This window comes from Poecilia formosa, unplaced genomic scaffold, assembly GCF_000485575.1.
Source record: "Poecilia formosa unplaced genomic scaffold, Poecilia_formosa-5.1.2 Scaffold2294, whole genome shotgun sequence".
NCBI classification, from domain to species: domain Eukaryota; kingdom Metazoa; phylum Chordata; class Actinopteri; order Cyprinodontiformes; family Poeciliidae; genus Poecilia; species Poecilia formosa.
Window position 1 is genome coordinate 1,740 of NW_006802233.1, and position 13,780 is coordinate 15,519.

General features: G+C 41.1%; 1 protein-coding gene across 1 annotated transcript; it reads left to right on the forward strand.

Annotated features, from left to right (window-relative positions):
- Window positions 1–332: 332 nt before the first annotated feature.
- LOC103133135 (attractin-like) lies at window positions 333–13,271 on the forward strand (the record flags this gene model as incomplete). The annotated part of the gene is made up of 9 exons (XM_007544905.1): window positions 333–446; window positions 1,175–1,303; window positions 2,820–3,016; window positions 5,505–5,673; window positions 6,857–6,947; window positions 7,528–7,777; window positions 8,547–8,730; window positions 8,834–8,988; window positions 13,166–13,271. Coding segments are annotated over 9 exons (1,395 nt in total), but the record flags the coding sequence as incomplete, so codon positions are not given.
- Window positions 13,272–13,780: the final 509 nt, after the last annotated feature.

The following is a 13,780-nucleotide window of genomic DNA, read 5'->3' on the forward strand; positions in this document are numbered from 1 at the left end:
GTAGCTGCAAAAATAGTTAAAGGTTTAGAAACAACCTGTTTGCAGAATCCATCACTTTCAAAGCTCTGCTTGGACTCTTGATCAAGAATAAACGCTCTAGAACAGAAATGTGTTTACATGAACAATGACAAAAGCTTAATGTTTTAGTTTAAAGAGGAGAATATAATTAGCACACTGATCTTTTATACATGTAAAACAAATATCAAGTTCTTGCCACGTTTATGTAAAATGATGAATTTTAAATCAAGAACACCTTCCACTTCCTCAGCGGTCACACAGATATTATAATAATAATAATAATAATAATAATAAAACTCTGTTCTCTTCTGCAGGCCAAACACCGTTCTGAGATTACGATTCAACCACTTTGCCACTGAGTGCAGCTGGGACCATCTCTACGTTTACGACGGTGACTCCATTTACGCGCCGCTGCTCGCTGCTTTCAGGTTGGTGTCAGTCAGTGAGTTAGTAGATCCTTTCTTTATGCTGAAAGTAAGTTTAACTTCAGCATAAATTTAACTGAAGTTAGGTTTAACCAGCATAAAGATGTTCAGGTTTTCAGTTTGGGCTGCTTTGCTATCTGAAAACAAAACAATCCTTCTGTAATAATAGGTCAGACAACTCCTATTAGAAATAGGAAAGTTTTCAAGCACTTTAACAAGTCTAATTAAAAATTTTAGGAGTGCATCAAAAAATCAGCCCAGGTTTCCTTATCTCTGGGTCATGGGCAATTGGTCGATACTTGCGTGAGAAACCAATCTTATCTACGTCCACAAACACAACAGCCACCCCACTCTTGTCAACTTTGAAACTTTGTCATGATGTATATCGACTTTTCACAGTAACAAAATCAGCATCGGCCAAAATCAGAATTAACAGGTCAGGCTTTTTAAAGATCTGTGATCGGTCAGACAGCTGCAATCGGTGCAGCCCTAAAGATTTAACTTTAGATATTTAGAAATTTGCCAACCTCTGTGGAACCCTTGATATGTAATAACAAAACTGAGAAATTACAAATTACTTTATACTGTTTCGTACAAATGAACAAATAAAAAAATTCAGTACGTTTAACTGTAGTGTTCGAACACGGGATGGGTTTCACATAGGCCTACCATGTGAGGAAAGATTTGAAACGTAACTATATGTTTTATTTGTTTGTTTTTTTTTATTCCAGTGGGTTGATTGTTCCGGAGCGATACGGGAATGAGACGGTTCCTGAGGTGGTGTCCCAGTCCGGCTACGCCCTGCTGCACTTCTTCAGTGACGCAGCCTACAACCTGACAGGCTTCAATATTTCATACAGGTGAGCTCTCCTCCACGGTTACCACAATTTATGCATTGTTACATATGCATTTGACTTTATATAGTACACTAGACTGATGATAAATGAATGATTATGTGGTGTCGTCTTATGATGAGTGCAGTCCATTTAGTTTGGGGTCTTAAACTTTGTTGGACTCTTTAATTTCATATTCTCGTATGTTTAGTTTTTTGTCTTTGTGGGAGTTTCAGTCAGGCAAAGCTTTGCCATAAGCCAGTCCATCCTGTGACTAGGCTAGCTACATAGCCATCAAGCTAGCTCACTTGGCATTAAAAAGGCCTTAAATCGTCTTAAATATGTCATCCTAAAGCCTCATAAAAATAGGATGTGTATTTTTTTCTGGTAATGTTTGATTAAAAAAAAAAAAACAAAAAAAAAACGGTACATTTTGACAAATGGGGAAAAACAAATCCTTTAGACATCAAATTTGCCTTAGAAAATCCAAAAGCCTTTCAAACCCAAAGCAGAGCCACTGTCCGCTGTTATCATCTCTAAAGAGCACAGCGGCTCCCCTCCCCAGGCTCTTCCCTGATTCGTCGATACCGTTGCCATCGTGATGAGAGTCGGCGCTGGCGGAGAAACACACAATCGGGATGAAGGCGGAGTAGCCAGAACATCAAACCTTTAACCAAAACAGGGAACATGAAAGAATGATGGGAGGGAGGCCCTTTGTGTCTTTCAATGCCTGTTCAAGGACAGAAATTAACATCTCACTGCTGTGTCCTGCTTTGATGGCTGAAAGCTTCAGTTTCGATCAAAATGTGACACAACTTAGTGTTTTCCTTTGTACAAAAACATTCTTTCCTATCAGAAATGTTGTAAATTCTCCATAATTAAAAGAAGTCCTAAGGTTTCTTTTTCCCCAGACTGTTTTGAGTTCTTATGTTGTGTCCTGATATATAATTTTATAATTGAAAAATTGTAACATTTTCAGAATAATTTTCCTTATCGGAAATTGGCATATTTCCGATAATTGGCATATTTCTTTTCCCAAAAAGAAACATGTTTGTCAATAAAGTTTTGGCACTAGAATGATGTGGATTTTAATTTTAATTTTTTTCGGTCGTATCAAAATTGGTTTATATCACAAAACTGCAATGGAAACACTTTTTTCTATCACACTGGTCACATGATCAACAACGGGATGTTGCTATTGGCACAAACCATGTGGAGGATGATGACAGGAAGTAGAGTGGTCATGGTTTTTTTCTAATGACTTATTTAATGACAAAACATATTCATATGTGATTTTAAATATGGAAATAATTATTATGCCTTTATCATTATATTACTTGAACTACTCAAAACATCAATATTATAGTTTATCACAGTATCTTCTGGGACAATTTATCATCCAGCAAAATTTGTTATTGTGACAGGCTTAACCAAGCCCTGTGTATAGATTCTAAGAATGAATGCATCTGTAATAAAAGCGTTCATCATTCTTTAAGCTGACTCCTTGTGTCTGTCCTTCTCCCCGTGTGCGTCTCCATGGTAGGGTCAACACGTGTCCCAACAACTGCTCCGGCCGCGGCGAGTGCCGGGTGGGGAACTCCACCACCTCCGTTTACTGCGAGTGTGAAGCCAACTGGAAGGGGGAAGCCTGCGACATCCCATACTGCCTGGATGACTGCGGTTACCCTGAAAGGGGCCACTGCCAGGGAAAGAGCTGCATCTGCAAAGCCGAATGGCAAGGTAGGCGTTGGTTCTGCCGCGCCGCGTTCTGACATGAAACGTGATGAACCACAGCACTTCCGACGTCGGGTTTTAAATCACTCTGTTCTCAGAAGTGAAACTGAACGGTGGTCAAAAGCCTCACTATGCAGAATTATTAATATGAGATGTTCATTGAAGCACAGTCTGCCGCTTTTTGGTGTTTGTGATTCTCTCTCATTAGCTGCAGAGTTGTTTTTAGTAAGGGGAAAAAAACTAAAGAGTAGACTTGGACAGCTACACATGAAACGGTGATTCTGTTTCAAGTGGAGTTGTTGGATCACGCTAAGAGCTCAGAAGAACTACAAACTTTTCTAACTAGCTTGGTTCTGCTCGGTCTGCGTGTAAAAAATTAATTCTGTGTTTGATGTTTTGGGCTCACACTCACATTTTTAAAAAAGTGTTGCAGAAGCTGCCATGCGATTTGGTAAAGAAAGAAGAAGAATAGTCAACAACAATAGGTATGTTAATAACCAACGGGTTGCAGGATATGAGCACTGCTGGATAGAAATTCTGGGCCAGACTAAATCCTGGAGCATCTCAGTTTGTAGATGCAGGCTGATACAGTCCGATACTGTATCGATACCAATATCGGATCAGGACAACTCTTACGAAACACCCCCACACCATCACCTTCCATTCAAACCATAATGTCTACTATGTGCACAAATAAAGCAGAGAGGGTAAATAAAAACGCAGTGAAGAGATTATACCACTTGTCCAGTAAATTATTATTCGATTTGAAATGGATTTGATGCAAGTTGACAAAATGCTGTGAAATAGCCCTTTAGCACATGACTGAGTTTCAAGCCGACTTCCCCATTGTGCCGCTTCCTGATTTGTGTCTAGTGCAAATAAATGTTTTGTGATATGGAGTCTAGAATAATAAACTCCAACTACAGGAATCTGAAAAAGTGCTGAATCTTCAACCTGAAAAATGTGGCGGTGCTAAATTTTCATACAACTCTAGAATAACTGTGTGTATTAATAGCACTAAGATATAATAATGTTTTATTTAATCTCTCCAGCATCATTATTTCAGCTCTGACTAAATTTGGTGCTTCTGCTATTATCGAAGCTTTTGTTGCCCTGAACATCCACCTGCTCCACTCAGAATGACTTAAACTTTTTGCCCAATCTGCTGCTTCTTGTTTTTTTTTATTTTTATTTCGGTGACATTATTGTGTCCCTGAAGCCGGACCATCTGGCCCTTCCAGCTGCTTTGTTAGCTGCTCCAACAGCTCGGCGGCGCTGCTCTGCATGAACAGACACCACCGCTCAATTTAACCGCACTTATATCAGCAGCTCTGCGTGCTTATTATCTCATTACCAAAAGCTGAGGGAGGTTAGCAACAGACAGCCACTTTCTTTAGCCTTTATTACCTTTGTCATGGGGGGAACTGCAGCCTCTCCTGCTTTTTTTACTGCCGCCTTCAGAGCCATCTCATTTTCTACGCCAACAAGTGCAAATGTGGGCAGATGTCTGTGAAGTGGAGCGGGCCTCATGTCTGATCTTTTTGCTGTGGAAAATGACGGCAGTTTGAAGGACCAGACGCTACAGTTGGTGGTTTTTCTGAAAGAGCTGAAGAGGCAGAACGCCACCAGTGTTTTGGGCCATCAGAGATTAGAGATGAACTCTACCGCAGGCAGCTGATGAGAAACAATCTTTCCATTTCTCGACTATTGCTAGCTGTTTTAGCAGAAAGGCCGTCTCTCTCTCTCTCTTTTTCTCTCTTCCCCTCATTCTCTGAGGATTCCGGTTTGTGTCGGCCGCATTGTTCTGGTTCATAAACACAGGAAGGCACCTATGATTGCTGCACTCGACCCAACAAGGCAACAGAGTGAATGTAGTTCTTCTGTACATGACTTTAAAATGAAAAACTGAAATGTAAGGATGTACAGCTCTTTAAAGAAAGCTGACCCGCTGATTCTGATTTTGGTGCAAAAAAATACTTTTTTTTTGCCCTTGTGAGCTGGTGGGCGGGTCAGTCAGCCTTCTCTCAAAGCAGAGCAAATGATGACCGTGGCTGGATTCCAGACCTTTGTGAAGGTTGATGAGATCGATGGATAAGATTGGTTTCTCATCTAAATATCAGTTGATCAAAAATCTCCCAAAATGAAGGAAATCTGGTCCAATTTGCATCCAAACTAAAATGTCTATTTAAGCACAAACAGATTCTCTACAAACATATGTTGTCACCTCTAGGCCTGTCGCAATAAATCAATCGTACGAGTCGTATTTGGTATACATAACATTTTTCTAACAACTGAAGATAACTTGGTTAATCAGTAGTCATATAAAATGGCACTATGTGCCTGGAAAACACATACTGCTGCCTTTTTTAATAAGGTGCTTTGGTTCCTTGAGACCAAAATGAATCCCACATCCGAACGCCTGAACACACCATCCCAACAGTGAAACCTGCTGAGCTGAGAAACTCTCTGACTCGTCGGTCCCGTCCCTCCTCAGGTCCGGACTGCTCCGTCTCGGTTCCTGCCAACTCCTCGTTTTGGAGCCGTGAGGAGCACCTGGAGCCCGGCCTGGCCAGGGCGTCCCACAAGGCTGTGGTGGAGCAGGGCGTCATGTGGGTCATCGGGGGCTACGTCTTCAACACGTCCGACTACCACATGGTCAAAGCGTGAGTGGCTCACCTGTTCAGTCTGGGTCCACAGGCTGCATTTCTGGTCCAAGTAGATGAGAACATGCTGGTCTGACTGCAGGGGTTAAAACATGTGACTGATGGGCTTAAATATTTCTAAAGTGTTTGAGTGCAGCACTAGAGTTCGACTGTTGCAGGGAATCCACACACTGAAAGTTTTACTGAGAAAATAAAGAACATTGAGAGAGTTTTTCTTCCCACACGAGGCTAAAATGAAGTTATTTTTATGAGAACGTTCTTCATCTTAAACACCGCTCTGGAATATCACACCATTTCCTTAAAATCAAAGCTCAGGATTGTTTTAGATTTTTTTTTTATTTCTACCCTAAAGCAGCAAAGAAATATGGGAGGGAAATCAGAATATTGGTTTCAGTATTTTTCCAGGACTGAAAAAAGGTTGCAAAAGAAAATAAGAGTTTATTCCCTGTCCCACTGTTTAAATGCTGCTTCCCTTTTTTCCTTCCTTTCTTGCTCCCTTTCCTCTTTTGCTCTTTCTGTCTTTCTCTCATTTGTCCTTCCGTCCTTCTGCTCTACCTCCTTTCTTTCTTCCTCCCTTTCCTTGCGTCTCTTGTCGTCTTGCCTTCGGTCAATCCTCCATTCATTTTATGCTGCGTCCATCCATCCATCCCTTCCTTTCTTCTCTCCTTTCTTTCTTTTTTATTTATTGCAAACACATTTCCTTCCTTCTGTCCTTTCTTTTCCCTCTTTGATGCATCTTTGTGGCTGACCTCCCTTTTTCTTGTTCCTCCGCTCTCCCCCTTTTCCCCTTTGCTTCTAGTTTCCTGTTTTTGCAGATTTCACATTGAGTACCCGCAGGGTTTGATGAGTTTGTTTTGCATCATTCAGCCTGCCCTAAGTGTTTTTATGAGAACGGGCCAGCAGGGGGCATCGCAGACAGTCTGAACATCTCTAGTTGTTGTTTCTGCTCCCACCAGAGACCTGTGGGTTGACCCTTTCCGTCTGTTCTCCTCTGGTAGAAGTGATGACCCTCCTGCAGATACCGCAGATCAACCTGAGCAGCTTTGTTTGTTCATCAGAGCAAACGAAGGGCTTGGTTTCTCCTCCGTTTTGTTTCCCAACCCGGATGAGTTGCTTTTGAGACAGAGACGTTTTCAAATCTAAACCGAAATCATTTTTCCACTTCTTTCTTTTTTTCTTTTAGTTACAATCTCAGCAGCAAGACCTGGCTGACCCTTGACCCCTCCGTCAACACGGTGACCCCTCGATACGGCCACTCGCTCGCTCTTCACGAGGTGGGTGAGAGATCGTCGCCTGTGGCTTTAAGTGTTCCTAAAACTCCATGAATGTTAATTTACATAGTTAATTAGCCTCAAGTTCAAGAGGTTTGAAGATGGAGTGGGAAGAGAATCAGTGGCATCCACACCAGAGACAAACACAAAGGTTATCTCAAGGTTCTGTTTCTGGACTCGTGTCTGTGTCTAATGTAGAAATGTTCAGGTTCTGATGTTTTGCGGCAGCATCTTGGGCAACTCCAGTCAGCATGTCTGGATCTGCTGATGGAATAATAAATCATAGTTGTGTCCTGATGTGCAGGACAAGCATATTAATATGTGGTATTTATGAATTAATTGTATCTTTCACTTTAAGAAACACCAAATCTTACCAAGTAATAAGAGTTTGGTCTCGTTTCTAGTGCAGATATCTTGAAATAAGACAAAACTAACATACAAGTAACTTTCCAGCAAGTCAATAATTCCTTAATATTAATTAAAACAGTGTTAGTTCAACTGGCAGATTTTTTTCACTTAATACACGGTCTTGTTACAAGGGAAAAAAAATAAAAAAATCTGAAAGAATCCTTCTTTCTTCCAGGGGAAGATCTACATGTATGGAGGAAAGATCGACTCAACCGGGAATGTGTCGAGCCAGCTGTGGGTTTTCCACATCCAGAACCAGACCTGGGTCCTCCTCAACCCGCGGCCCAAGGACCAGTACGCTGTGGTGGGACATTCGGCCCACATAGTGCCGCCCGCGCAGGAGTGGGACAGTCCCGTCATGTTGGTCCTGTTCGGACATTGTCCTCTTTACGGTTACATCAGCAATGTGCAGGAGTACAACATTGGTGAGTGGCTCCAGCTGCTTTCATGTTCTAAGACATAAGTGTAATTAATCGAATGAATCTCAGTTAATCACTTATTGAAATAACCATCAACTAATTTAGTAATTAATTAATTGCTAACTGGAATATACAGACTCTTAAAAAAAAGGCCAATTTCTGAAAGAATCACACCTTTGANTTTGCTTATTTACATCTTTTGATATATTCCTAATATTTTGTGTGAGATAAAGGTTAAGTGGTTAAATGAAAATCTGCAGAATGTGGCAAATTTTTGATTTGATTAATCGTCAGAATAATCGATAAAATTTTACAGAAATGATTGTTAGTAGCAGCCAAGCTAAAGTGTTTGGCTGGCGGGAAACTTGACCTCAGTTAGAGATCCTGATGCCTCCTCAGAGCTGATCTCCCTGAGAAAACGGGACGAATGAACCTTTGGCTTCGGCCAATTGCTAATAAAGTGGAAGTAATTAAAATGTTGTTTCCCTAGTGATCGATAACCAAACGTTGTTGCGAGCTGAATAATAACTTGAACCGTCCTCTGAGTCTCTTCCAGTCCGACTAATGAAACACTGCATAAACTAAGCTGAGTCCCGCAGTTCAGAAAGCTTCAGTCTAAACCAGAAACACTGACACATCCACCGTCTTGGCTCGTTTTGTTTTTTCTCTTCTTTTTTTTTCCGCCCTTCTTTGGCTGAGGGATCTCATTACGTTTCAACAACATAAGGCAGCTTTCCTTCCAGTTCCTCACCGACTCTGTTGTGTGACCTTCCAGTGAAGAACACGTGGAGCGTGGTCAGTACAGACGGAGCGCTGGTCCAAGGCGGCTACGGCCACAGCAGCGTGTTTGACCCCAGCACCAGAGCCATCTACATCCACGGAGGCTACAAGGCCTTCAGCGCCAACAAGTACGGGCTGGCGGGAGACTTGTACAAGTTTGAGGTGGACAAACGGAAATGGTAAGTCTTTTCTTTTAAACCCTTAAAAAAAATAGGAGTAAGTGTGGAAGTCGATAGAAAAGTCAGCTGTGGTCCAAACCACCATCTCCGTGTTGTTGCTCAGGACCATTCTGAGAGACAGTGGCTTCTTCCGCTACCTTCACACGGCGGTCATAGTGAGCGGCGCCATGCTGGTGTTTGGAGGAAACACGCACAACGACACGTCTATGAGCCACGGCGCCAAGTGCTTCTCCTCGGACTTCCTGGCCTACAGTTTGGGTTAGTAACACCCACACAGATGTATCGGCACCCCTATTTGTTATCTTTCCATTTATATCATGAGACTTTACTAGGAAATTGTGATGAGCTTTAAAAGCCATGCAAGAATCTCTCACGCTCTTCTGCAGATGAATCTCAACTAGGCCTTTTAGACAACCTAAATATTTGCGTACTGTAATTTCTGGACTATTGGGAGAACCTGAATAAAAGCCACACCCACAAAGAAAGAAAATAATAAAGAGAAGGACAATTATACATGAATAGATCACACTGTTCTATAAGCTGCAGGTATCCACATTGTAACATGAGATATTTACATAAAGATTTTTATTTTAACTATTAATGAAGTTAATTTTGTAAATGCTTTTCCCCATCTGTGCCTGCAACTCATCTGCCTACCAAGAAAAGTCTTTCATCATTATTTTTATCTCCTTCCTGTGCACTAATTTCACTAAAGTAATAAATCAAGTATATTCATATTGCACAAATCCCAGCTCTGAGGGACGTCCTGCCTGCAGTACTGCGTTGCGACAGCAGAGGGCAACGAGGCAGTTCAAAGTACTTTACCTGATAAAAACACAAGAATAAAAAGTCATAAACACCATAAACCACTAACACAACATTTGTCGAATACCACCATCCGAATCATCAATACACATCAAATATATTGCTCAATGTTCCAGTGACTCTAAATAGATGGGTTTTTAGCTTTTATTTAAAGGAACTCAGTGTTTCAGAAGTTTTGCAGTTTTCTGGAAGTTTGTTCCAGATTTGTGACACATAGAAGCTGAAAGCTGCTTCTCCACGCCTGGTTCTGGTTCTGGTTCTGGGGATGCAGCATAGAACCAGAAGACCTGAGAGGTCCTGAAGGTTGACACAACAGCAGCAGATCTTTAATGTATGCTGGTCTGAAGCTGTTCAGGGATTTCTAAGTCGCATTCTTTAGTTTTGGAATTGAACAGCCTCATTCACATTTCCTCAGTCCTCCTTTTGTTGTTGCTCTCACTATCACTGTTGTCTTGACACAAATTTGCCCTTGAGCTTCTGCTGTCCTCTGACCACTGCCCAGAGGTCCATCGTTTCATATCAGCCACATTTCCGTGTTCAAAGCGTGTGAAAAAGTAGCGGCGACCAGAAATTATGGTAATTAGTATTGTTTATCATTTCAAGCAGCGGTGGGTACCACTAACTAAAAATTTAATTGTAACTATAGTCATTGGTTCCACTAATGCTAAAGCGCTAGCATTAGCAGAAGCTAGAGCTAAAGCGTTTACTTCAATTCAGATTTTCACTCTGCTTGAAAACCGCAGCCTTCAAGCACTGATTTAATGTTGACATTATAATTTACATGCTCTATAATGCCTTTAGATAATGTGTTTATTTCCTGCTCACTACCGTTTGTGTCCTATTTTATGTTCATCTGTTTCTTTTTTGAAAGAAAGTTATTTGGGGTAAAGAGAAAAGAGAATGTGACGCTAACTACTTATAACTTTCTTAACCGTCAACGACCAAAACTTCAACACAGATGTCGGATTTGATTCAACTGAAAGTTTACAAAACCGCTGAGTAAATTTATAATTTATAATTTGGGGGAAGCTAAGTTTACCAAATGTTTTCAGATAGCAAAAACGCTAAAACGCTCAACAAAAAAAATTAGCACATTTCCTGTTCACCCATTTGCCTGTGTTTTAATCATTTAGCTGAGTTGAGACGAAACGGGATAATTTCTAATCATTTCATACATTTCTACAAAGACCTCATCTTGACTTCTCGCCAAATAGCTCAATCATTCTAATCTGACTTTAAAACCCTTCTCCTGAAAGCAGAAATGAACTTTTTAGTTTGAGTCCTAATACCAACTATCATACCATCTACCCACCAACCAGTTGTTTTGACCTCTATTTTGTTCGACCATCACACATATAAATGTGCTAAGGTTGCTAAACGCTATGCTGACTTGAGGATTAAATAAGTAAACTAATAGGTTGTTTATATTATTATGCTCCAAAGAAGCTTGCTCAAACGGCTAAATGTTCTTCCTATGGGTTTATTTCTAGCCTTTTCACAGACGGCTATAGCAATAGTTGGCAGTTTAGCGTGATCCAAACTTTCCACAGTAAGTGATTCTCATTATTTTATCAGCCTACAAACGTTGTTGTAGGTTGAGTTGGCCTCGTTCTGCCGCGCTGTCATAAATGGCTCGTTAATTGGAGGCCGGAGACTCCTGGGACGTCGGCCAGATTTCCCCAGAGGCTGCAGCGCGCCCTCGGGAAGTCCAGGCTTTTTCTGTGTCGTTAGAAGGTTTGACTGACAACCAGTGCAGTTTGAATCTGACCGTCCTCTCTCATCTGGGCCGCCACTCGCCACTGAAACTTCCCAGAGGAACTGTGACTTCTGCTTCTCTACGGGTGGGGGAATCATTTAACGACTCTGTAACGAGTTTAATATTTGTCATGACCCTTAACTTTTTGTTCCCACTCTCCATCTCCCACTCAACTATATATATATATATATATATATATATATAATTTATCGACTCTATAAATTGGCCCACCTCGACCAGCTACAGAGTTGTTGGCCGCAGCACCTTTGGTAATTGTTGGGTAATTACATTTGAGATGGGCCAAGTCTAGAGAGCTAATTCCCCCTCCCCTCCCCCCACTTTTAACAAGCTGAACTCAATTAAAGGCTAGAATTTACAGGCCTCTCCGTGTCCTGACATTGTCTGCTGCTGTTGTAATGGATCCCAGCTCTGAGGGACGTTGCTCTGTCCCTTCTGCAGTACCGTGTTGCGACAGCAGGTGGCACTGGCTGTTCGTGGACGTGTAGCCCTCTCTCCTCTGGGAGGCCATGATGACTTGTGCTCACAGAGTGATGGATGACATGCTGTGAGTGTGAGCCAGTGTTCTGCTGCTGTTCCCAGTTGCTACTGGGTTGTTCAGAACCTGACAACATGGAGTCTTTGAGCTTTTTCAGGGTTTTCTTTTCCCGCAAAACATGATTTGCACTCATTTTTCAAGATGTCAGCCATCACTATCTACAATAACTCTTTGAGGAATTTGAGTTCATATGAGTTACAACAATATCTAATTTCCCTTTGGATCAATAAAGTAGTTTCAAATTAGAATTTAATTTAATTTAATTTAATCTGCTCTGACCTGTTGCTATTCTGCTGGGGAAAAAAACGGCCTAAAACCTGGTGGATAAATATGGAAACTGTCCACAAAAATCTTATTGACCAAATCTCTGTTTACATTACTTTGCAAAAGTATTCACACCCCTTGAATGTATCCGTATTTTGTTGTCACAGCCGCAAATTTGATTGCATTTTTTATTTTATTTTATTTTATTTTTTTATTTTAGATGATGGAGATCAGTTTAGATCTAAACTCATTCAGAGGCAAGTAAAAAAGTACAATTTTATTTGTGTAGCACAATATCAGATAGACCACAAGGTAGATCACAAAGTGCTTCACAAAAGCAAAACAATTAAAACAAGACAAAAAAACAAAACAAAACAAAAAAAAAAACGTTAAGCAAAAACTTGTGTGAATAAAAATATCTGTAGTTTCTTAAGAGTACTTTTTCAAAAAGGATGTTTCAAAGCCTCGGCGTCACTGCCATTTAACAGACACGACGGCTCAAAGTCCAGACCTAAATTCAGGGAAGAAGTTGTGGCAAGTCTTAAACATTAGTGTTGGGATACATTTACAATCCAAAGGGCTGTTTTTGCCCTCAATTAAGGTAAATGAAACTCATTTAGCAGTGCAAATGTTTCATTAACTCTGAAAAAAACTTCAATGTTTTTTTTTTTTTTCAGCTGATATTTCTGAACGATGCATTTTCAAAGAGCCATCTTCCTCACCTCATAGACTTGTTCTCGCAGGATGTTGGCTGAAACCTCCCTCAGTGTCTTGAACACATTTATCCATCGTTGTTAGGAATAAATTCAGTCCTTTCTCCCTGCACTGTCATCTTTATTCTGTCGTTAACCTCTCGACTTCCCTTCATGGACACTTTGCTCTTTTTTTTAATTTCCATTTGACTCCAGGAGAAGACTTGCTAAAGGTCTCTCCTAACCACCCGAGGCGCATCCTCCCGCCTCAGGAAACGTGCGATTGAACATGTGAAAGTGGGCCGTCGCTCTGACCTCTGCTTCTTCCTCTTCTTGTTTCAGCCTGCGACGAGTGGACGGTGCTGCCCCAACCGGACCTCCACCATGACGTGAACCGCTTCGGACACTCCGCCGTCTTCAGCGACAGGTATGTCTTCATTATGACAAATAAGAAAAGAAAAATAATAATGTTTTTATTTAACACGATTACTTATTAAAGCTGAAACATGTAATTTTAATAAAACATGTATTTTTTACATGTTTGTTGAAACTGCCACCATGTCGTGACAGAAACAGGTAATCTGTGAAAAAATCAAGCTAATCTGCCTTCTGCTAGTGCACTTAGTCCTGATTGTCTATAAACAACCAATCAGAGGCAGAAGGAGGGACTTGGCGCTGTCGGTCTCTGCAGAGAGCCACACGGGGGCGACTGTGGCTCTGTGGGTCTTATGATTGGAAGGTTGTAGGTTCGATTCCAGCTGCCTCCTGCCACATTTAGCTAGCATAGCCTGTTGTAAATGCTAAACATAGTCACAGATAACGAGTAATATACCATTTTCTTGTAAGTGGTTTCTCTGCCAATAGCACATTTAGCAGCGAGTACATTAGGATGATTGATAGCGCCAAGACTCTCCTCTTGGCTCTGATTGGTTGATTTTGGTGCATGTCTTTAGATCA